At 44.0% G+C, this 22,894-nt stretch overlaps 1 protein-coding gene across 3 annotated transcripts; it reads left to right on the top strand.

The window, feature by feature from the left end:
• The first annotated feature begins 547 nt into the window (after window positions 1–547).
• Window positions 548–4,297, top strand: lipg (lipase, endothelial). 3 transcript variants are annotated; one of them, XM_015973183.3, is made up of 10 exons: window positions 548–768; window positions 1,571–1,752; window positions 1,842–2,021; window positions 2,483–2,594; window positions 2,676–2,894; window positions 2,994–3,236; window positions 3,384–3,501; window positions 3,793–4,020; window positions 4,098–4,202; window positions 4,269–4,297. In XM_015973183.3, exons 1-10 carry the CDS (start codon window positions 681–683, stop codon window positions 4,279–4,281), a joined length of 1,488 nt encoding a protein of 495 aa, XP_015828669.3. In that variant the 5' UTR covers window positions 548–680; the 3' UTR covers window positions 4,282–4,297. The 3 variants fall into 3 exon arrangements, with proteins under 3 accessions (XP_015828669.3, XP_054587637.2, XP_054587638.2); XM_054731662.2 differs by lacking the exon at window positions 548–768 and adding an exon at window positions 1,085–1,488; XM_054731663.2 differs by lacking the exon at window positions 548–768 and adding an exon at window positions 1,490–1,511.
• Window positions 4,298–22,894: the final 18,597 nt, after the last annotated feature.

Raw genomic sequence — 22,894 nt, 5'->3', positions numbered from 1 at the left:
CACACACACACACACACACACACACACACACACACACACACACACACACAGGGTTTATTGTAGCGGAGAGCCTTTGTGTGTCTATTTCTGCATCTATTGAACTCAGCCTGTGAGCTAAAGCTGATGGTTTGGCTGCAAGCCAAGAAGAGGAGATGCTTTCATGGTGAGGTTTACACACACACGCGTGCGCGCGCACACACACACACACACAGGCCATTTAAAAATGACTGCTGGATGATTTTTTAGGTTTTCTCTGATTTAAAACGTATTATTGCCCAAACGTCACGCTGTAATCATCTGCTTGTTTTAATCCGAGTTAAAAGATGAAACATCTGACTTTACTTCCAAACCAAACAATACAAAGCCACCATGCTTGCGTGCGTCATCCTGCCACACCCATACTACTACTTCAATGAACGTTGCCACGCCCTCTCATCGTAAACAAATGGAGGCTTGGCCAATGAGACGCGCGATAGATCAGCCGATGATCAGATGACTGGAAAGGAGAAACTATTTAAAACAGAAAAAGACACGCTCGGCCGCAGGTTTCTGGAGCCGGACTCCCGGAGGCGCGCACCACACCGGCAGGCTGCTCACGTCGCTTCTGGATTCGCCGCCAAGCCCTTTTAGACTCTATCTTCCCCTCTTTTTTTAAAAGTGCTCTCGTCTGTGACTGAGAAATGAATCCTGGAGGTTTTTTATTGCGGACTTTTCTGTGTTTCTCTGCGTTCTTGTTGTCCGCCGGCGGGGAGAACGCTCTTCTGAAAGGTGCGTCTTTTGTTCTTTCTTTGGCTGGTGCGCCCTCGCTGTGGAGGATAAATGCCCCAATCTGGACACAGCTTCATCTTTTATATGCCCACACTTTCCAGTGTAATTCCAGCAGTTGTGGGTTTGAATCCCGCTGCCTCCCAGTGGACGTGTCTTTTTTAGGAGCGCCCCCAGGAGAGGGAGTCTAACGCCACGTCTGTGGGAACGTTTGGAAACTTGTTCCGCTGATTTCGCGTTTTACTTTCGGCTCAGCTGATCCCACTTTAGCCTGGTGATCAATTACCAACGCGTGGTGGGCAAACTGGGAGGCCAATTCAGACTTTACTGTAAAATAGAAAAACTAAATGGCTTAATTAATGAAATTACTCGCACCCGGTGATCTTTTCTTAGATGAGTTTAATTTAGTCTGACTGTCCCAACATCCACCCTCTCTGGCTCTCAATCAGCTCTGAAGTGGCTCAGCTGTGGCATGTTGGGTTAATGGTTTGTCTTAATTGGGTTCACCTGGACTTTGAAGACCAAATTAAGACAAAATGTTTGTTTTTTCTGTGAAAATGGCTTTAACTAATGCGTTAAAACCCCTTTTTCTGTCAGAATTTCCCTTTACTGGCACACTTTGGGCATCAAGAGCTGCTGCAGCTGTAGGCGCTTTAGTTCTGGCTTCAGTCCAGCTACCAGAAGCTTCAATTACTAGAGAACTGGATGAACCGACTCCTCTTGGTGTCCTTCCCTATGTCTCATCGGTAAAAATCCAGAATGATCTGCTTGGTGTAAATTTAATCCAACGTGTTCTTTTCCTCAGGGGAAGATGAGGGATTCGAGTCGAACCGAGAGGCTCCACATGGCGTGATTAGGTATAACATGAGGAGGAGTCTGGATCTGGAACAAGAGGGCTGCTACCTGCAGACTGGAAGGGAGGCCTGTTTAGTGGAGTGTGGCTTCAACGCTACAGCCAAGACGATCTTCATCATCCACGGCTGGACGGTACACACCTGCTTCGAGTTCTCAGACTCCTTCCTGACTCTTGAAAAAGCATCCTCGAGTTGTTCTGACTCCTGTCCGCCTTTCCTCAGATGAGCGGCATGTTTGAAAGCTGGATGCAGAAGCTTGTGTCGGCGGTGATGGAGCGGGAGAAGGAAGCCAACGTGGTGGTGGTGGACTGGATCCCGCTGGCGCAGCAGCTTTACCCGGACGCCGTCAACCACACGCACAGCGTGGGCCTCGACATTGCTGCCTTGCTCAACTGGCTGCAGGTATGCAAAATGTTTCCTCCTGTCATTCATGTCTGCAGCCACTGGAACTAAATATCTACAGAAAAACACACACATCTCATGTTAAAGTGAATCATTAACCTGTGATGCAGCTTTATCACACAGGCAGGATGCTTCAGTGAAAGGGCACGCGAGTCTTTATTGGTGTTTCTGGCAGGAAATGACCGATAAAGGCAGCAATTATCTGAAATGCAAATGCGTTCCTGCTTTTGCCTGTTTGACTAATTGGATGCCTACGATTTTCCAGACCAACACCTGAATGTAAACTCTTATTCTACCTTTGCTGACTTGATGCCTTGTGCGTGCGTGCGTGTGTGTGTGTGCATGCGTGCAAGAAGTCAAGTCATGCATTTGATATTTGGGAAATCCGGATTTCCGTTTTGCTCATCTTGAGGATCACACTGACGGCTGTTGAAACGAGTGCTTCTTGTCTTTTTGAACAGGATGTGCTGCAGCTGCCTCTGGAGAACGTGCATCTGATTGGCTACAGTCTGGGCGCCCACGTTGCTGGCTATGCAGGGACGTTTGTGGACGGAACCATTGGCAGAATCACTGGTAAACCAGAGAAGCGACTCAATGCTGTTTAACGATTCCTTTTTAGGAAAGGTGTTTGAGTCTTTGGTTCATCGCTTGTAGGTCTGGACCCAGCGGGACCCATGTTTGAAGGTGCAGAGGAGCATCAACGCCTGTCGCCAGACGACGCAGACTTTGTGGATGTTCTGCACACCTACACTCGAGAGGCGTTGGGTGTGAGCATTGGGATCCAGCAGCCAATTGGAGACATCGACATCTACCCCAACGGTGGAGATGTGCAGCCTGGCTGTTCGTTTACTGATGTGCTCGCAGTGGCAGGAAGTAAGTGTTCAATGGTGGTCCAAACGTGTCCATAATTAAAAAATGAGAGATTTGGGTGAAATGTGAATCGCATCTAACGTTTTTCACCTCCCTATCCAGATTTCATGGAGGTGATGAAGTGTGAGCACGAGCGAGCCGTGCACTTGTTTGTGGACTCCCTGATGAACAAGGAGCACGCGAGCTACGCTTACCAGTGCACCGGTCCGGGTCGCTTCAAGAAGGGAGTCTGCCTCAGCTGCCGCAAAAACCGCTGCAACAACATTGGCTACAACGCCAGGAAGATGCGCAAGAGGAGGAACAGCAAAATGTACCTGAAGACGCGAGCCAACACTCCATTTGGAGGTAAGACGCAGCAATGATGTGTTATCTTACTACTCTGTGTACACACGAGTGACGGGCAGCCCCGGTTTTATAACCCTGCTCTGTGATTCAGGCGGGAGCTGCTACCGTCCACGCCCACGGGGCTTAATCTGTAACTTCTTGTTTAAGGCTACCACTACCAGATGAAGATGCACGTGTTTGACAGGCAGGAGTCCAACAACGCCGATCCCACCTTCTACGTGAAGCTGTACGGCGCCCACAGTGACACGGGAAATATCTTTGTTGTGTAAGTCTCGTTGTCTTCAGTTGTCCTACAGAACCAGTTTGTCACTCCTTCCAGTGACGGTGCAGAAAATGACGAATGCACACAGGAATGCAGACGATTGTCTGTTTGGAACATCTTAAAGACGTATTCCAACTGGCACGAATGATGCACGAAGCTTAGACTGCGCTGCAGTGTCATTCTGACCGGGTTCCCATCTTTAAAATGTGTCGGGTTTTGCAGAAATGATCCACCATAAACGGGTAGAACAGGTCTTCAGGGCACAAGGCTAACTTAGATGCATTCCTTGCGCAGCCATGAAGACCAAATCGGCCTGAATCTGACAAACACGTTCCTGGTGTTCACTGAGGAGGACATCGGCGACTTGCTGAAGATTCGTCTCAGCTGGGAGGGCCAGTCCGAGTCCTTCAGCTCCGTCTTCAAGTACTTTAAGTCCTCCTTGTGGAACTGGAACACCAAGGCTACCAAACCTGTACTGGAAGTTCGGCGGATTCGCGTGAAAGCTGGAGAAACGCAGAAAAAGTGAGCAAAATTGAGTAAAATTGCTAATTTTTCATTTAAAGAATTCTACAAGTTTTTAATTTTTTTTTACCCGACAGGTTTACGTTCTGTGTAGAAGACCTTTCTAAAGCCCAAATCTCACCTGGGGAGTCGTTAACTTTTGTGAAATGTAGAGACGGCTGGGAAGTGAAACCAAGACAAAGGTATGAAACGTGATTTATGAACAATAACGTGTTTGTTCCTGAGTAATAACTCAGTCTGCTCTACAGGCTGCCCATGTAACGACTCACACTAGCAATCACCAATGCACCGTCACCACGGGTGGACCCATCGGGGAGGAGCGCCGCCTTCTCTCCATTTGAGCACTTTCATTGGATCGGCACACGGTGTGGGGGGGCACGGGCTCAGTCTTCTGGACTCTGGAATGTTTCTTCAATTGGCTTTGGGGTCTGGAACCGGAGAAGGCTGCAAGTGGTGCCCAGGCTTGTGTTGGCAGCGGTCCGGTTGCGTTGAGGCTGATGGACCGACTACAGAACGTTCCTGAATGTGTGAAGTAGAGCACTGACCTGTGCCAGTGGGCGTGTCGGCAGTTAGTGGTATAGATGTACTGTATGTATTTTTTAAATATTTTATTTATAAAGCTAAATTAAAAGCACTGCAAGACCAAGATAATTTAATTGGCACATCCCATAATGACCCATGTTTGTTCCAGATGCAGTATTTGTGTGTGTGTGTCTGTGACCAAGAGTGGTCTTTCTGCTGAGATTACTGATGCACTGACCCGTCAGATGTAATATAGCGTAGTGTTGAAGGCTCTTATGGGGTGTGTCTGTACATAATGTAAATAACTTTTTTGGGAAAAGAAATAAAGTCAAATGTTTATAGATGCTGTAGTCATGAGTTTGCTTTCAGCCTCAACATGACTTGAGCTATTTACAAAAAATTTCCCAGCATGCTTTGCACCTACAGGGGGGCTTTCCTACCCTCAAAGATGCAGGGGCAAACATCCAATTTTATTGTTGGGTGAGATGTGGTTATCTCAAACGTGCAAAAACTAATTTATCTGGTTTTACTCGAGGTCAAAAGGTCAACATGTTGAACATAAAGGTATTAAAGCATCACGACAGCCTGCTGGAGAGGAACAATTAATGGAAAAGCAATTAAGAGCTGCAAAACCTTAAAATATGCCTGATTCAGGTTCTAGGCTAAAGATGTTCGTTGTGAAGTGGGCGTGCACGTTTCAGTTCATTTGCTGTGGTCTTCTGAATTGTGCAGCAGTCGCTTAGCGGGTTGTCCAGCAATCCGAAGGTTGCAGGTTCAATCCTGGCTCTGGACCGCTTAACCCACCCTGCCTGCTGGTGGTCAGCACCAGGTTGTACCTCACGGTGAAGGTGACCAATCGGGCGTTCTAGCCTGACAACTACAGGTTGCTTTATGGTTGAAATAACATCGTTTAAATTTGATTCTGACTCGTCAGGTTCTGGTGGATTAGATTTGGTTTTAGCCTGAAGAGATGAAGTTGTGTTTCCTCCTCAAATGTTTCTTGTTACGTCATCCTGATGTGTCCCATCATGTCTTGGTGACATTCACTCATGGAGCAGGAATGCAGACTTTGGTTTCTGCAACATCCTCCAGTTGTTGTGCAAAGTGTTCAGTGTGTTTGACCCAAAACTGAGAAGTCTGAGAAGCCATGGCGGTCTTCCATCAACCACTACACCCCCCCTGCTTCCACGACTCACTTCCGTTTCATAGTAACCCCCCCCCCCCCCCCATTAGTTTCATTCTGTAACCCGCACTGTTTAGTGCTGTTTCGTTTCCTGTTACATGTTTAGATGTAAAACAGAAACTTGGCAGAGAGTTGAACCAAATGTGGTGTTTCTGCCATCATCAATGCTTATAATTAGACATTTTACAAGAAACAAAATATTATCAGAGTAAATCCATCACATAAAATCAACCCTTTTCTCCAATTCTGAAACACAAAACGACATTAATTGCCGGTTGCTTTGGTCTAGTCTCAGGAGTGTTTAGCAGCGGTCCTTGTGGCTTCACTCTTGCATGTCTTAGATGTTTCTCTGCTTACACACCTGGTTTAGATGGATGAGTCATGAGCAGGCATCTGCAGAAAGATGAGCAGGTAATTCAAGTGTTCAGATGAGGAAGATATCTAAAACATGCAGGAGAGTGGGGCTTCAGGGCCAGAGTTTAGGACACCTGATGGTCTTTCAAATTCATTTTCTTTTCTAGTCAACGGTCGTCATGCCTTCGTCTCAAGCTGAGGCTTTAAACTTTAAGCTTTGAGTCCTAAAATGTCATTTGAATGAATTTGCTATAAAATTATGGGCTAAAAATATTCTAGAAAATAAAAACTCTTCTTGAGGTTTCTTGTCAGAACAGATCAAGTCTTTTGTGATTCTTGTGAATCCAGGTCATGTGACAAACTGAATTTCATGCTATTATTGAGTAATAATTAGGATTAAAGACAAAAAACAATGTTTGAAAAAATTCAGTTTCACTTTAGCTTCTTTGGCACCAAAAGATAAATTGTCAGCGAGGCATCAGTTAAATCCCAGGAATGCGTGTTCCCCAACGTCTAGGGCAGTTTCCCCAGCAGTTTGGGGGGCGACGGTGGCACGGGAGTTAAGCGCTCGCCCCGTAATCGGAAGGTTGCAGGTTCGAGCCCCGCTCAGTCTGTCGCTGTTGTGTCCTTGGGCAAGACACTTAACCCCCCTTGCCTGCTGGTGGTGGTCGGAGGGACCGGTGGCGCCAGTGCTCGGCAGCCTCGCCTCTGTCAGTGCGCCCCAGGGCAGCTGTGGCTACATCGTAGCTCATCATCACCAGGGTGTGAATAAGTGTGTGAATGGGTGAATGAATGATTGTGTTGTAAAGCGCTTTGACTCTAGAAGGCGCTATATCAAATACAGGCCATTTTACCATTTAGATGATCACTTTGACACTCTAGTTAATAACTTAAAGCACATTTTAGCCCATATTTCTTTAAAAACCTCCCAAAAACTGACGGATTCAAATAAAAATACGAAAAAACAGAAAAAAGCACATTTGTATAGAATTTTTTTCCCTCACTGTCAACATCAAAGGGCTACAAACAGGATGTCAAGCTATAAACCACAAATGCACGCATGAGGTCGCTGTGAGTGAGAGCCTCTCATTTCTGAGGGCTTCTTGCTCTTTTATTAACAGTTTCTGCTCTTCTGCCTGTGTTCTTTATTGTAAATGACTAAAATGAAACGTGGTCGTGTTCAATGGACAGAAACAGGTGGCTGAAGACGGGGAACATCACATAAACTAGATGCTAGAGTTCATTTATAGTCATTTAAGGTGGAATTACGTTTTCAATGTCATGGTCTGCGTCTGCGTCTCCCCTCATGTGTCTCCTGGTGTTCTCCATCCTTCTCTAGATTCTCCTTTTGTGTCTCCTAGCACCCTCATGTGTCCTTGTCTGAGTCTTCCTCATGTGTCTCCTGGTGTTCCCCATTTGCCCCCAGATCTTCGGCCCTCTAGGTTTCCCTCCTCAGGCATCCCCCTCCCAGGTCCTGTGCTCCCTTGGCCCCCTTTAGTCACGCCCCTGTAGTTTTTCTTTTTGTAATGTTTTCCTTTGTTTTCAGCTCCCCCCTAGAATATTAGTTATGTTTGCTGCCCTTCAGGTCTTAAGGTTTTTCTCTTAGGTCATTTTCCTTTAGCTACAGCTGTTCATGTTATTAGTCTCTCTAGTGTGTTCTTCCCATCGGTGTTTGAGGTTTTTCTTTCCCCTTAGATTATTAGTTATGTTTGCTGCTCTTCTCGTCTTTAGGTTGTATTCTTAGATCATGTTAGTTTCCTCCCTGATTAGTAATTGAGTTCACCTGGTCTCTCTCTCCCCACACACCTGCAGGTCATCTCCCTCTCATCCTCCCCAGTGTATAAAACCCTGTCTGTGTCCCAGTGTTTTGTCGGTCCATTGTTCGTGTCAGTCTCGTCTCGTTCCTGTTCCTAGCTTCTAGTGTTTCCAGTGTTTCTAGTTCTCTAGTGTTTTTGACTACTCAGTTTGGATATTTGTATTTTTGTATTTTTGGTTTTGGCTCCCTGCCTCTTGGACTACAACTAAATAAAGGATTTTATTTTCATCATCCACCTCCTGCTTCGTTCATCTGGTTCTCTGCATCTTGGATCCTAAACATCCTCCAACACCATCTCGTGACATTCAAAGCAAGTGTGAATCATCTTAGGTAGAAGTTCATTAGCTGCACAAACTCCTGTTTGCTGCACACGTCCGTGTTGCTGGTAACTCCTGAGGTGCTTGTTTGGAGGATTAAAGGGCAGTGGTGCACATGTTGGCTCAAGCAGGATGGCAGCAGAGGATGATGATGATGATGAAACTGGGTGGATGTCATCTTGTACGATCCCAGGGGCACGTGCACACTCTAGTATCTGAGTTAGAGACGAACCGCCCGAAGGATGCATCATGAAATCACTGTCGTCTGATGAAGGTCGACCGATCAGTTCACTGGGTTAAATGTGAAGTCAGCTGTGCGGGTTGCACCAGAGCTGCAAGCGTCACATGATCTCTCCACTTTCATTAGTTCTCAGATGTTCTCTTAACAGGAGGGGCGAGTATTCTTGTGCAGGAGTTTGTGGGCGACGGTGGGAAATCGGCCACAGTAGTTTCTCCGTAGCTGTCCGTTTTGTGGCCCACTGAGAGGTGCGTTAGCACAAAGGACAGTAAACATAAAGGTTAAGCTCATTTATCAGACGCTGGAGGCATAAATTTAACATTTGAACGATGGAGAGAACAAAGGTGGACAAAAACAACCCACAAACCTCGTTTTCTGCAATGCTCTCTTAGCCGGTGCACAAAGTAAAGGTTATAACCCGTTAATCAGTTATTGAACTTTATCTGGCAACACAAACATGAAGGAAATGATTATTTTAGGTACCTGCGGCACCGTTAGGAGCTTTTGTCCAGTTTTGCACGTAGGCATCTCACATCTTAAGATCTGATGTTGTGAAGAAAAGTCTTCAAACTCAGACGATCGCTTCTGCGTCACTCGTCTGAGGACATCGTCGCTCCTCCGTACCATCGTGCATGATCTTGCACGACTGACTGATAAAAATCTGATTTGAGACGTTTTATCTTTAGAACTGAAGCCCGTTTCTCTCGAAGGAAGCGGAAACAGCTAAAATATGTTTATGTATTTAGCAGACGCTTTTGTCAAAAGCAACTTACAAGAGATAATCGGCATGTTGAAGAGGTCTCACAGTCCAGCCTGGAAGACCAGTTAGAAGGGCGTTGCAGTAATCGAGGCGGGAGATGACAGTAGATTGCACCAGGAGCTGGGTGGCATGTTGTGTTAGGTATGGTCTGATCTTTCGTATGTTATACAGCGCAAAGCGGCATGAACGAGCAACAGAGGCAACATGATCTTTAAAGTTCAGGTGTTCATCAATCACAACACCCAGATTTCAAACTGCATTTGAAGGAGCCAGAGATAAGAAGTCATTTTGGATTGAGATATTGTGCTGTACGGATGGTTTTGCTGGGATGACAAGTAGTTCAGTTTTAGAGAGGTTGAGTTGGAGATGGTGGGATTTCATCCATTTTGAGATGTCAGAGAGACAGTTTTATTCGTGCAGAGACAGTGTGGTCGTCCGGTGGAAATGGCAGATAAGAGCTGGGTGTCGTCTGCATAGCAGTGGTAGGAGAAGCCATGTGATCAAATGATCTCTCCCAGTGAGGTGGTGTATATGGTAAAGAGAAGAGGTCCTAGTACAGAGCCCTGGGGGGCTCCTGTGGCAAGATGGTGCACGGTAGAGGATTGTCCAAGCCAAGATACACTGAATGATCGTCCTGTGAGGTACGATTCAAACCAGGTGTGTGATTTCTCTGTGATGCCCATGCTAGAGAGTGTGGACAAAAGGAAGCCATGATTGACAGTGTCAAATGCAGCCGATAAGTCGAGCAGGATAAGCACTGAGGATGTGCCTGTCACTCTAGCTTCTTTTAAGGAATCAGTCACTGCTAACAGAGCAGTTTCAGTGGAGTGGCCCTTTTTGAACCCAGATTGGTAAGGGTCAAGCAGACAGTTTTGTGATTTCCCCATATGGATGAACGTGACTGCGCTAATTACTAAATAGAAAAGGAGTTTGTAAAAATTTCATTAAACGAAGTCATTTCAACTGATTCTAAACCACAAAAGTCTAATTATTGTAGTGAATAATTTAGTGTTTACAAAAATTTACAAGTTGAAGATGTACGGCAACATAGAGCTGCCACCCACGCAAAGTAGAATTAGAGCGACGCTACATAAACACACATCTATCATGTTTGTGCAATAAAATTATGCTGTTAGAACAATAAACGTATCACGCTGTACGGTGATGTCACTCTCATTTTTTCGCATGGTTGGCAGCTCCGTGCTTCCGTACTACGCTGCTGCAGCGGAGCGTTCCATCCATCTTCTATACCTACTTATCCACACAAAGGGCTGGTGCCTGTCTCCTGGACTCCATCGCACGACAACACAGAGACACACGGGCCAAACAACCATGCACACACACACCTAAGGGCGATTTAGAGAGACCAATCAACCTGAAAGTCATGTCTTTAGACGTGGGAGAAAGCCCGCGCATGCAAGCTCCTTGCAGAAAGACACCAGGCCAGGATGTGAACCCAGGACCTTCTTGCTGCAAGGCATAAGCACTAACCACTGCACCACTGTGCAGCCCTAGCAAAGTGTTTTACTGTAAAAACAATCTGTTTTAAGCTGATTCTTCATTCTGAAGAAAGTTCCATGATTTTTTAAATTTAAAAAATCCCCCCTGAGCTAAAAGAAGAACCGTCGCCTGCCACGGTGCCCCACATTTTCCACATCTGGTGACAAATTTCCAAAGTAGGAGGAAGATGCTGAAAACAGAATCACACTGAAAGTTCACACTGTGGTTTACTGCAGGAGATTTCTGACTCAAAGCTGTTAATTGTTTGTTTAGACAGAAATCCGTTTCAGGGGAATCCCGTGAGCAGATGAATCAGCAAACCTCACATGGGGAATAATTGGTTTTCTTGTGAAATAGTGAATTTAAGTAGCTGGGCGGAGTCTTACTCTAATGGGTTACAGTATTATATCACATTGTTTCCTGATTCATTCAATCAAATGAACTTTCACGAAATCTCTCGTTCCTCACAGATGCTGCACGGTGAGGTTTCACGTGCTTACATGTCACGTTCTGGAGACAATATGCAGCAAATTTAGAAACGAGGGTGGAGCCGGAAAGTGATGTCTGCATGCTTCACACCCTAAACGCACCCTGCAGGTGAGGATTTGCAGTTTATTTGTTTTTGAGATCTAATTATTGTCATGCACCATCACCTTCCTCATCATCCAGTTGTTAGTCCTGCTTCTGTTTGAAATAATCACTCAAATTAATGTACAACGTTCATGTTTACATACTAACCCCGAAAACGGAGTCAGGTCAGCACTGAGAACAAAGTAAGTGAACGCTGTCTTCATCCCAAACAGAATTGATCGGCTATTTTCTAACTTCTCTTTGCATTTGGCAGCAGAACATTTCACCCATCAGTTTCTCATCCTTTACTTATTCCCCCAAGACTCTGTGACCAGTGAATTTGTTACGTTCTGAATCACAACATGTGATCTTGTGTTAAAAACAAGAAGGAAACTTCGCTGCCAAAAGTGAAGCGTGACAAAAGCTGCACTTCCACCCTCAACCACTAGGGGCAGGCTGCTAGTGATGGGAATTCCAGCTCTTTTTAGAGAGCCAGTTCTTTTGGCTCAGCTCACCAAAAAGAGCCGACTCTTTCGGCTCCCAAGTGGATCCTCAGATTTTCTGTTGCGTAGAGCATATTTATCTATAATATATTTATTTACCTAACACAACATGCCACCCAGCTCCTGGTGCAATCTACTGTCATCTCCCGCCTCGATTGCTGCAACGCCCTTCTAACTGGTCTTCCAGGCTGTACTGTGAGACCTCTTCAAATGGTCCAGAATGCAGCGGCGCGTCTGGTCTTCAATCAGCCAAAAAGAGCACACGTCACCCCTCTGTTCATTGAGCTCCACTGGCTACCGCTAGCAGCACGCATCAAATTCAAATTGCTAACACTAGCATACAAAGTCCAAGACGGTACGGCTTCCATCTACCTGAATCCTCTTGCAAAGGCTTACGTCTCGGCCCGGCCGCTCCGGTCATCACAGGATGGTCGGCTAGCAGTGCCTACACCACGCTCAGGACAATCCAGACTCTTCTCATGCATCGTTCCACAAATGTGGAATGACATACCAAGCACTACCAGAACAGGAGCTTCCTTTTCTATTTTCAAGAAACTCCTGAAGACCCTGCTCTTCAGAGAGCATCTTCTAAACTAGCACCCTCCCTGCACCCGTCCCCCCTCTCTACTGTCCACTCCTTATTCCCTCCTCTCCATGATTGATGATTAAGACGTCGGACTCTCATGCAGAAGACCTGGGTTTGATTCTGGATGTGAACATAGTTCATTTAGAGTTTCTTTTTTACATTAATGGTATTTTTTTTACAGTAAGATGCCCAATTTCTTATTTGAGACTAGCCGAACTGCATTCACAGATAAAAAAGATGTGGGTTCAACTTTCATTTTGGAACAATTTTTCAAGCAAGGGAAGGGAATGATCTGAGCATGTAGGAGGACTGACCCATCATAAACCTTTGTCGGCTGTGCTGAAGAGAAAGGTACAGAACCACATTATTTAATTAATTAGCTGCGTGTTCTCCTGTCCTCTGTCCTCAGGGCCACACACACACACACACACACACACACACACACACACACACACACACACACACACACACACACACACACACACACACACACACACACACACGGGACTGTCTTAGCTGTTATTTTCATTAAGGAGTGTGCACGTACAGCATGTGCGCCTCGTGCACGAGCCTACTATTGAAGCTGCCATTACGCTTTTGGCCTGCGGGGGCAATCGCGAGCATAACATTTCAAAAGTCCGCAAAGTCCCTTTAATACTGCTAACCACTGACAAGATAACACAACATGATTCACGGATTAGTGTCGAAGTTTTTGAGGGATTTAGTTTAAATGTGTCTCTTTTTATGTGTTAACATCAGTAATTTATCCGTCAAAGCTACGTCTGCTGGTGCGTTTCGGTTTTCCTCTTTATAACACCTGATCAGAGACCTGGAAGAGGCTGCAGCAAATGAAGCAGAAAACTGGAACAGCCAGTGACTCCGCCCCCTACCAAACGAGTGACTGCCAGTCTCTGGCGTCTCGTTTTTGGCCCGACTCAGTACTCTTGGAACCTCATAGAAGCACCATGGAACCGGGCCAAACCGAATCAAGCCTAGTGGAAAAGGCCGGTTCATACCACTCTGGAGACACGCACCGGCATTGATGCAATCACTCTGTGGCAGACCCAACGAGGGTGATGGAGTGATGCCTGATCTTTTAACTGTCTGTCACAAGGAATGGAGAGCTGTGATTGGTCAGCACACTACTTCCTCTAAATCCGTCAACAGCACCGCCCTTCTCTCAAAAAGGACAAACAAAGAGTGCTGCAGACACGGAGCAGATGGAGGAAAGTTTTGAGGAAGAAGTCCAACGATGTGAACATTTATGAACCCATGACTGATGAAGTTCGAAGATGTGCAGCAGACTTTTTATTCCTGAAAGGAAACTGCAGGAAACGTGAGTTTGGGGTGGCGACTGCGTGACGAGGTGGAGGAGAACGACAAATTTGTACGTGTTAAAAAGTCTCTGAAATACATGAACCCACAATCGTAAATGCACTATCGTGAACCAGAGACATGATTGCAATGGTAGCAGAGCAGAAACGCCCTATGTGGGGAATGGTCTGTGAGGCTAACATCTCCATCAGTGTATGTGTGCCACTCCTCATCCGAGCTGACGGAAATGTATGAACCCGGCTTCAGACTAGAAACTAGATCATTTCTCCAAACAGAACCCTTCAAGTAAGATACTCAACACTTTTTAGACAGAAACAGCTTCTAACTCGGGTTTTATCCTCTGACTTTCAGTGTGCACGCATCATCAACCCTAGTATGTTAATGCTCTTAGATAAAAAGATTTCATTCCTTTGCTGCACACAGACTGTGTGGTGTAACGTCGCTCACTTCAGCTGCTCACATGATTAAGTAATCAGCTTTATGATGAAACTCTCCAAATTAGTCTGACCTGCAGGGAGGTTTTTGGTCTGCACACACACACACACACACACACACACACACACACACACACACACACACACACACACACGCACACGCACACGCACACATACGCACACACACACGCACACACACACACACACACACACACACACACACACACACACACACACACACATTCTTGTATTTGTACCCATGTTAGGACTTTGCATTGACTTCCATTCATTTTAGTGAGTCCACCATGCCTAACCCTAACCATTGTATTCCTGAAGGGGGTCCACCGCATTAGGACCGGGTTTTGGTTGGTCCTAATACGGCCATCGGTCTTCAGAAGATGGTGAAGATGCCAGTTTTGGTCCTAAGTGGGACAGTTAAACACACACACACACACACACACACACACACACACACACACACACACACACACACACACACACACACACACACACACACACACACACACAGTAAGGTCTGTTCTGGTCATGGCCACAGAGCTGTGCTGCATGCTGTATGAAGTTATTCAGCTGTGAGGTCACACGCTCTGATTCATATGATTCACAGATTGATTTGTACAGTAGATCAAACACTGATGCGCGTCCGCGGCTCAGATCCCACCTCAAAGAGAAGTTCACTTTTTATCAGCGCTCCTCAGCGGTGGAGTGAGGATTTACTGGTAATCTTTTAATTCTGTGCTTCCAACTCTTTTTACGTCCCCGGAGAAGATAGCGGGGAGCATTAGGTTCACGAACACACTTGACCTCTCTTCTTGTGCTGATGGAAACGTGTCATCTGAGTGCTGCCCGGGATGCTCGCTTTTCTAACATTTAGTTTTCTGTTAAAAACATTCAGAGAAGAAGAAACTAAATAGCAACAGATGTAAATATTTACTCTCCATCTTTATTTTTAGAGGCGTTTGGAGAGGAAAGCTTGTTCCTAAACTCTGCTGTGTCCAAAATCCTAAAGAGATCCTCTCTGGGGTTTAAGTCAAGTTTGTATAAAACAGCTGTTAAAAATCTTCCCAAAGCCTCAACCTCATTTACCTCCTGCTCATCCCATAACCTGGAGCTAAACTAACCGGAATAACACCTGAACCAGGTGAAGAAACTGGCACGGGAAGCATGAGAACTTCGCCTGTGTTGACTAATATTCCTTTCTGAGGTTTCAGTGATGAGTGTGCTTTGGTGCAGCGAGGTCTCGCTGGAAACGGGCTAAACAATAAATGAAACGTATTAATGTTTGTGCATTTGATCATTAAGTGTTTTTGAGCCTCTGTGCATGAAATTCTAAGTGTTTCATCTTAGCTAAAAGAATAACTTGTGTGTGTTTGGCACCGGTTTGTGTGAGTGTCTTTTATTTTTAGTCATAAATCCCCTCGTGAGCAAACATGCACAAGAATTCCTGACTGTTTTAGACTATTTTTGGATGCCAGTGACTCCCAGATCAAAAAACTTTAATTTCCTGTCTGTAATTTCACCGGCGAGGTGTGCAAATGCAAAACGAAAGCATCTTTTTTTCCTGATAATACTGAACTTCCATAGGAGAAACAAATTAAATCTACGAGAATCAGAAAAAGATGGTCCAGTAACGTTTGAATGATGATTGCACAAACAAAATTTCCTCTTTTTACTGATTTAAAATGTCATTTTGGTGGATTTTAAAGCCCCAAGGCATCACGATTTGGAAGGTAGTCACAGAACTGAGCTGGTCAGCGCGTGTGACCTCAGAGAAACGGCCTCACGGGGCGCGGCTGGTTCAGTTAGCGCTTTAAGGTTCGTCCTTTGTGAAACCTGTTAAACAAAAACCTTTTGTCGCTGCGTCTTTGTCTACCCTGAATCCCTCTGTAGTATTTCCTCCTCTCTGGTTCCTCTTCCTGAGGTTTTTCCCATTTTCCCCCTTCAGCAAGGTTATTCCTTATCTTCCCTACACGTCCGGACTGAAAACATTTCTGAGAATGCAAAACTTCCCTCTTGAAGCGATATCTTGTGATTTGATCTCAACTTGTGTGAAATATCAGCGTTCCCTCTCCTCCAGCACCTGAGCTCCGGAGCATGTTGTGATTTTCTGTGGGAATCCGGGAGCAGTTGGAAACAGAAACACCTGTGTCTTGGCCCAACGTGGATTATGCAACGGCTGATGTCAGCTGACCAAGCTTGCACCTCAAATTACACGTACAGAGGTACGTCTGCAGACACGCCTGCTCTCACACACACACAGCCCCCAACTCACATGCAGAGAATGCTTCTTTCCAGCGTGAACACCAACAGTCGTGAGCCGAGCAGACAAGGGATTTCCCTCCGGTGTTGTGTATTTTGTGAATGAATGGGTGGCGAACAATAGAGCGGCAGACAAGCTGAAGAGACACAGAAGCAAGAGCTTTGGAAGAGAGGGGGAAAACTGCCTGAATAGTAAAACCAACAAACGGTTGCCACTTCCGCCTCCGGGAGTTGGATGTTACTCACAAAATTGCATTTGCAAAAAAAAAATAAAAAATTCTTGGAAACTGAAAAGGAGAGCTGAAGAAAGGGGGAGGGAGCAGGCATGTGTTCATTGGCTGAGAGAATGATGCCTGATTCTGGAGCTTTGTTGATTGGCTGTAGATTATGGCCTCCCCTTAAGGAAGGGTTACTAAAGTTCATTGACACCTAACGTTCCCGTGAACGTTCTGGAGTGACATCAAACACAAGACGACTTCAAGGACGCGCTATTCCCATGAGCTGTTGTCATTGCATGTGAAGACTTCGGTTTGTGAGCATTCCTGACGTTCCTGTCAGGTTTATTCAGCGGCGTTCTTTATTCCCAAAGGATCAATCAACCAATAAAATTTCATAAAATGTGTCGATAAAGACATTGAAATGAAGACCTTGCGAAAAACTAAATGTTTAATTCGTGAATATTCAAGATTTAATGAAGAACTTTCCTCTCAGCTGCAGAATTCAAGGTTTATCATCAGCGAGTCGAGAAAATATTTTTAAAAATTCTCTTTTTTGCACGGCGACGCCAGCCCCTCTGGTGCTGGTTCTCACCTTAACCCTGACCCCGTTTCCCTCTCCACCGCCGAGCTTTTGAACTGACCCTAATCCCGAGGCTGTGACACTCTGCTCCTTTTGAATGTTAGCCATTGAATCTGTGGCACTTGCCCGGCCAGACAAAGAGACTTTGTGTCGAACCCCGAGTGCTCGGTGGGAAAGCGGCTGTGATGAGTTACATTTCCACAAACGTGACCCCAAACGCACAAAGAAATATTCATCATGCCGCTTTCATGGTGTGAGAATTCTGAAAAATAACAATCCTGTGTGACGCCAGCGGATAAAACCTTTGTTGGGTCCAGTTGTTGTGCTTGTTCAGCTAAAAACGCACTGAAAGTTGCTGAGTCCTGACTCTCGAGGATCAAACGGCTGTCGTCTCGGCTCACAGAGTTCTGTCAGATCCAGGATCAGATTCTGGATGGTTTATCTCGAGCTAGGAATCGTATTTTGACTGCAGGGGCCCGTTACCATCTCAACACATTCCAGGTAGCCCGGTGAATCAGAGGAAAGGAAGGCGGAATGTTGGTTTCCGGTTAGCTTCTTAGCTGGAAGCAGTTTTGCCAGAGAACTGGAACGTTGGGATCCTGGTTGTCATAGAAACCGCTTCAGAAATGTTGCATATCATTTTGTCAGACTTTTAGATGGAACACCAACACACGGGGAGATTATCTTCATGTCTTTATAAAACGCGGATCTGTTGCGGCTGCGTGGTTCGGACCGGATCGATGAACTCACATTGACATCGTGTTTGCGGCCGCGTTCTGACCCAGATTTTCTGGCCCAATTCTGCGTGTTTGCTCTGGAGCAACATCCACTGACAGGAGGAGACGTCGTTGTTAAAATGCCCCCCCCCCCCCCCCCCCCCCATTCGTCCACGTTTGAACTCGTGCACCTGAACGTGTGTTTGGTGTGAATCGGTCACTTGAACACATCGGTTCTCTGCCGAATGAGGCCGGTGCCAACAAATCTTGTCGCGTCAGATGTTTTTGTTTACGCTGTTTTCTTTTTTGGGATCGGAGGCAGAAAAGAGGACAAAAAACTTTTCACTGAACTATTTCAAATCTTCACCTGTTGTTCTTTTGTGTTCATTTTAATGTTGAGACAAGTTTCTTTTAAAGAAGAAGCAAAACTCACGTTTCTTTTCTGCTGCCGTGTGGATCTCTACTGCCTCTGTAAACACTCCAAACATTAAAAATAAACCGTCCTTCTGTTTTCTGTCAGTGTTGGTTTTAGCATTTATGTGCCTAAAAAAAGCCATTTCAAAAAGTCCCTGTTTGTGATGTCACAAACAGGGAAATTAGAGAAAAAAAACACTTTTCTTGTAGAGGAGAGCAGCAGCTACTTGAGGAGCGGTGGCTCTATTTTGAGCCCCTCCCGGACGATTAGCTTCTCTGGTTATAACTGAGCAGGAGATGAGTGGCCAGCTCCAGCTTGTTTTCTTAAAGTGACAGAGCCTTGTAAAGGCTCATTCTGGAAGGTGCTGAAATTGTCAAGACTAAAACTGCCGAAACGGCTTCATGTGAGATGGATTTAGTTCAAAACCAGACAGATTACTGTGCAGAACTATGTTTTTAAATGTTTTTAACAAGCCAATATTATGACTAATTTTACTCATAGTGTAAGTTTTTGTGTGATCTTCAGAGATAAACGATTAAACGAGAATTTCACTCAGTTGTGAATAAAAGCTTGAAAACTGTGACTTTTCTAGCAATTCTCTCTTACTTCTTCTACGCTCCCAGACAATAAAAGGTCTCCTGGATTTGACAAAGCAGTCTCACTGGAAAAGTACTGCATTGAATAATGAGTTTCAGCTGACTGCAGGTTATTTAACCCTGCCTAATGCTGAGAAAAGCATCTCGTTCTTCAAACAAACGTGTGAGATGTTTGTCTAAGGAATCATCTGGTGCCAAGCGCAGCAATCGGTGGGGGAGAGGCAGGTTACACCCTGGACAGGTCGCTGAAATGTTGCATCATTCATGCACGTGTGTTTTCTTGTAATGAGATTTTTAGGGATACAGGAAGAAAGAGAAATGTTCGTGTCTAAAGCACCAAACTAGCTCCTGAACACAAAGTGTGTTTTTTAAACTAACAAAATGAAGATGGATTTACTTCCCTGCAGGCATGTTTTGAATTGTTGCACTCCGATGTCAAAGCCATCGGTCGGCTGGTCCAAAGACAAATTCCCCACCTTGTGATCTCACGTGAAGAAGTCCTGGTCGCACCGTTTCAACTCCTGTCTTTCACAAGTTTTATTTTCCTCTCAGAGAAAAGTAAAAATTGTAAAATTTGAACATTTTTTAACAAAACAGCCAGGAGTGGGTGTGTTTGGTTTGCACGCAGAGGCGGGCCTGCATATTTTGTGACTGATAACTTAAACACACCCGTGTGTGAAGATGGGAAGTTGGATAGTGTTTGATGTCTGTAAACAGACGTCTGTAATGGTCACATTAACTCCTCACGCCATTTCCAAATGCATGGATGGTGAAAAAGTGACTTTCTCTGCTTCATTCAGTCAGATTGATTCAAGGACAAACTTGCAAACACTTTTCCATCAGCATTTATGCAACAAATCAGTGTAAAGTAGCGTCATGCACGTCACAGCAGTTTGGTTAAAACTCTGCGTAATCATGTGTTGAAAAGTTTGCATTAAATGTTTTTTCCTGCTGTTTTCCAGCGAGACATCTAACTAAAGCTTCAGTTGAAGTCGTAAGTGTTCACTCCCGTTTCGGCATTGCAACATTAAAGGATAAAGAGGAAGAAAATGCAGAGCAGGAACAGTAAGCTGTAAACATACCTCAGTCTAATTCCTGCATTTTGACCTGCAGGCATTCCCAGTAATTACACCGTAAAAACAGCTTTTGTCGCTCCGCCTGAAGGAAAACCGACATTTTGAAAGTTGTTGCTCTGGACAGCAGAGATGGATGGCTTGATTTTAAACTGCCTCCCTCTTTGGTCAGCATCAGAAACCGCTCCTGAGGCACTTCTGCTGCACATCGCTTCCTGCAAAACTCTCAAACAGAAACGTCACAATTGTTGCTAACAACGTCTGACTTCCTCCGTAAAAGGACAAGATGACAATGTGCGGAGCTGATAGCATGTTTGGATTTGTGATAAGACAGCGAAGGGCTCACGCTCAGACCCCTGAAGGCCCTGATCGGATCAGGCTGCCTGCAAACACTGGCGTGCTGAACACTTTTGTTCTGAAGGTTTGGCTGCAGACGAGGATTCCCAGCAGGGGAGTTTTCACAGCAAGCGTTTCTGAGCGATTGTGCTCAGCCAGCTGAGAGACAGAATCACACCACGTCTGTGAGTCTTGTAATTTGCTCTCTAAAAGTCCCATAACTCCCACCAGGAACAAAATACCTGTTGAGCTGCTCCCCTAGCTGGCGAGACTAATGCTTGTCAGGTGACCTAATACTTGCATGTAACTTAAAAAATGTGTGACCAGGACCAAGAACTGACTGGGATTAATGGGAATGATTATAATAATGGAGATCCTGTTCATTTGAAAGGTTAAAATTTGGTTGTACAGTTGGCACAATAGAAATCTTTGCTAATTTTGAGCACAGAGGTCTAAAAATATAATGATTCTTCTTGCACTTTAAAAATTTTGATCTTTGTTCTATTTAACGTTCCAACGATAAAGGATAATGCATAAATACAGCTGGCTGTTCAAAGGTCATCCTATCAGTGCTTTATGTATTTGGTTATGTGGTCTGATTGTTGTTCTGTGGCCGAGCGGAGACGATTAAAATGATTTTTGTCTTCAAACCCATCATCAGGTTCACACAATGAAAATAATCTCTGCAGCGTTTCAACCATTTAGAAAGATTTTTACTGTCGCATTTATTACTTTAGCCCTCCCAAAGCTGCACCAGGACCATTAAAGTGTTGGGTGGTTTGGTTTTTTTGTGTTTTTACTTTTCTGGTCTGATTGTGATTCATACTGCTTTAGTTACTTTTATCATTGTTTATTTTTGTTATTTTTTAAGTTTATTTTCGTTTACTCACAATTAAAACAAAACACAAAACAGGTTTGCGAAAACAAAAAATGAAAAAGGAACAGAAAGAAGCAAAACTTATGTAATCTGTTCCCCTTAACCAAAATAATTACAAATAACAACAAATTTATTGTAGTTTAAAAAAAACCTGTCTGACCTGGTTTACTGATTTAATAAAATTTAAAACGGAGAGAAAACAAATATGTACACCAAAAATTATTATTATTATTTTTTCTTCTTATATTAATGAAAGGAGAGAATGATCAATGCAAAAGAAAACACAAAAAATAACTAAAACGAAACAAAGTAGGACAAATGTGTGTTTTCCCTTTCATTCTCTCTACTTCATAAATACGTCTATCTCATAGCATCATAAGCTAAATATTTCATTTTTAATATGTTTATTAAAGGTATTTATTGTTTTGGTATTCTTGATTTCAGTACTTTATTTATTCCACATTTTGACTCCGTATATTGAAACACAACGTTCCTTTATATCCTATGTTTTGGTATCTTTTATATTTTATTGCCTTTCAAATCATAACTACTCTTTCTTTCCATAAATCTTATGATTAAATTTGTTGGAAGGTGCTTTTTGTCGACTTTATACATAAATTTCTAAATAGTATAATCTACTAGGTCGTAACATTTTAAAGTTTTTAATCTGATAAATAATTGGCTGGATGGATCTCTGTAATTGCTTCTTGTTATAATTCTTATTGCTTTTTTTGTAGGATGCTAACTGAATGTGTATAGGTTTTATATGTTACTCCCCAAATTTCAACACAGTAGTTCAAGTGCGGTACGATCAATGAACTGTATAATAAATATAGGGATTTGTCATCTAGAGACCATTTGACTCTGTGTAATATTGCGACTGATTTAGCTATTTTAGTTTTGATATTGTTTATAAGTAGTTTCCAAGATAAATCCTCATCAGTGATGACTCCCTAATGTGTAACTTCCTTCACTCTTTTAATGCAGATTTCATCTAATTTTATTAATGTTTTCATATTAGACTTTCTATTACTGAATATCATAAAGTATGTTTTATCTGTGTTCAATGAAAGCTTATTCCCGTCGAACCATAATTAGATTTTTTCCAACTGTTTGTATCACTTCTAACATTTGATCAATATCGTCTCCTGAATAATAGAAAGTTGTGTCATCTGCAAATAATATATACTTTAACATGTTAGGTGTAGAGACAATACCATTTATATCTAAATGGTATCTATATCATTTATTTGATGTTGAGCGCATCGTGTCCAGCCCTTAGTTTTGTCTGGATTTGTTCTTTGTGTATCTGATGTCCTCGGTTACATGTCACCGTATCGCCACCGCCCATCCAGTAGACAAGCACATCTTATTTTAGTTTTCTAAAACTTGAAACCCTCATGGCCGTTTCCAGCACGTTTATGTTTGCATCTATGGCTCAAGAAGTTGTTTTTCCTTGTTCCATTGAATCAATCAATCAATCAATCAATCAATCAATCAATCAATCAAAGCTTTATTTATAAAGTGCCTTCCGCAACCCTGTCGGGAAGCCCAAGGCGCTGAACATGGTACAAGAGAAAGTTAAATATGGTGAATAAATCGAAAATAAAAGCAATTCAAATTACAAATTACAAAAAAAGGTAAAACATTCCAGTAGAAGACAAATGG

The sequence above is a fragment of the Nothobranchius furzeri genome, chromosome 17, assembly GCF_043380555.1.
Source record: "Nothobranchius furzeri strain GRZ-AD chromosome 17, NfurGRZ-RIMD1, whole genome shotgun sequence".
NCBI lineage: Eukaryota > Metazoa > Chordata > Actinopteri > Cyprinodontiformes > Nothobranchiidae > Nothobranchius > Nothobranchius furzeri.
The sequence above is the reverse complement of the archived record's forward strand: the minus strand, read 5'-3'. Positions and strand labels throughout refer to the sequence as shown.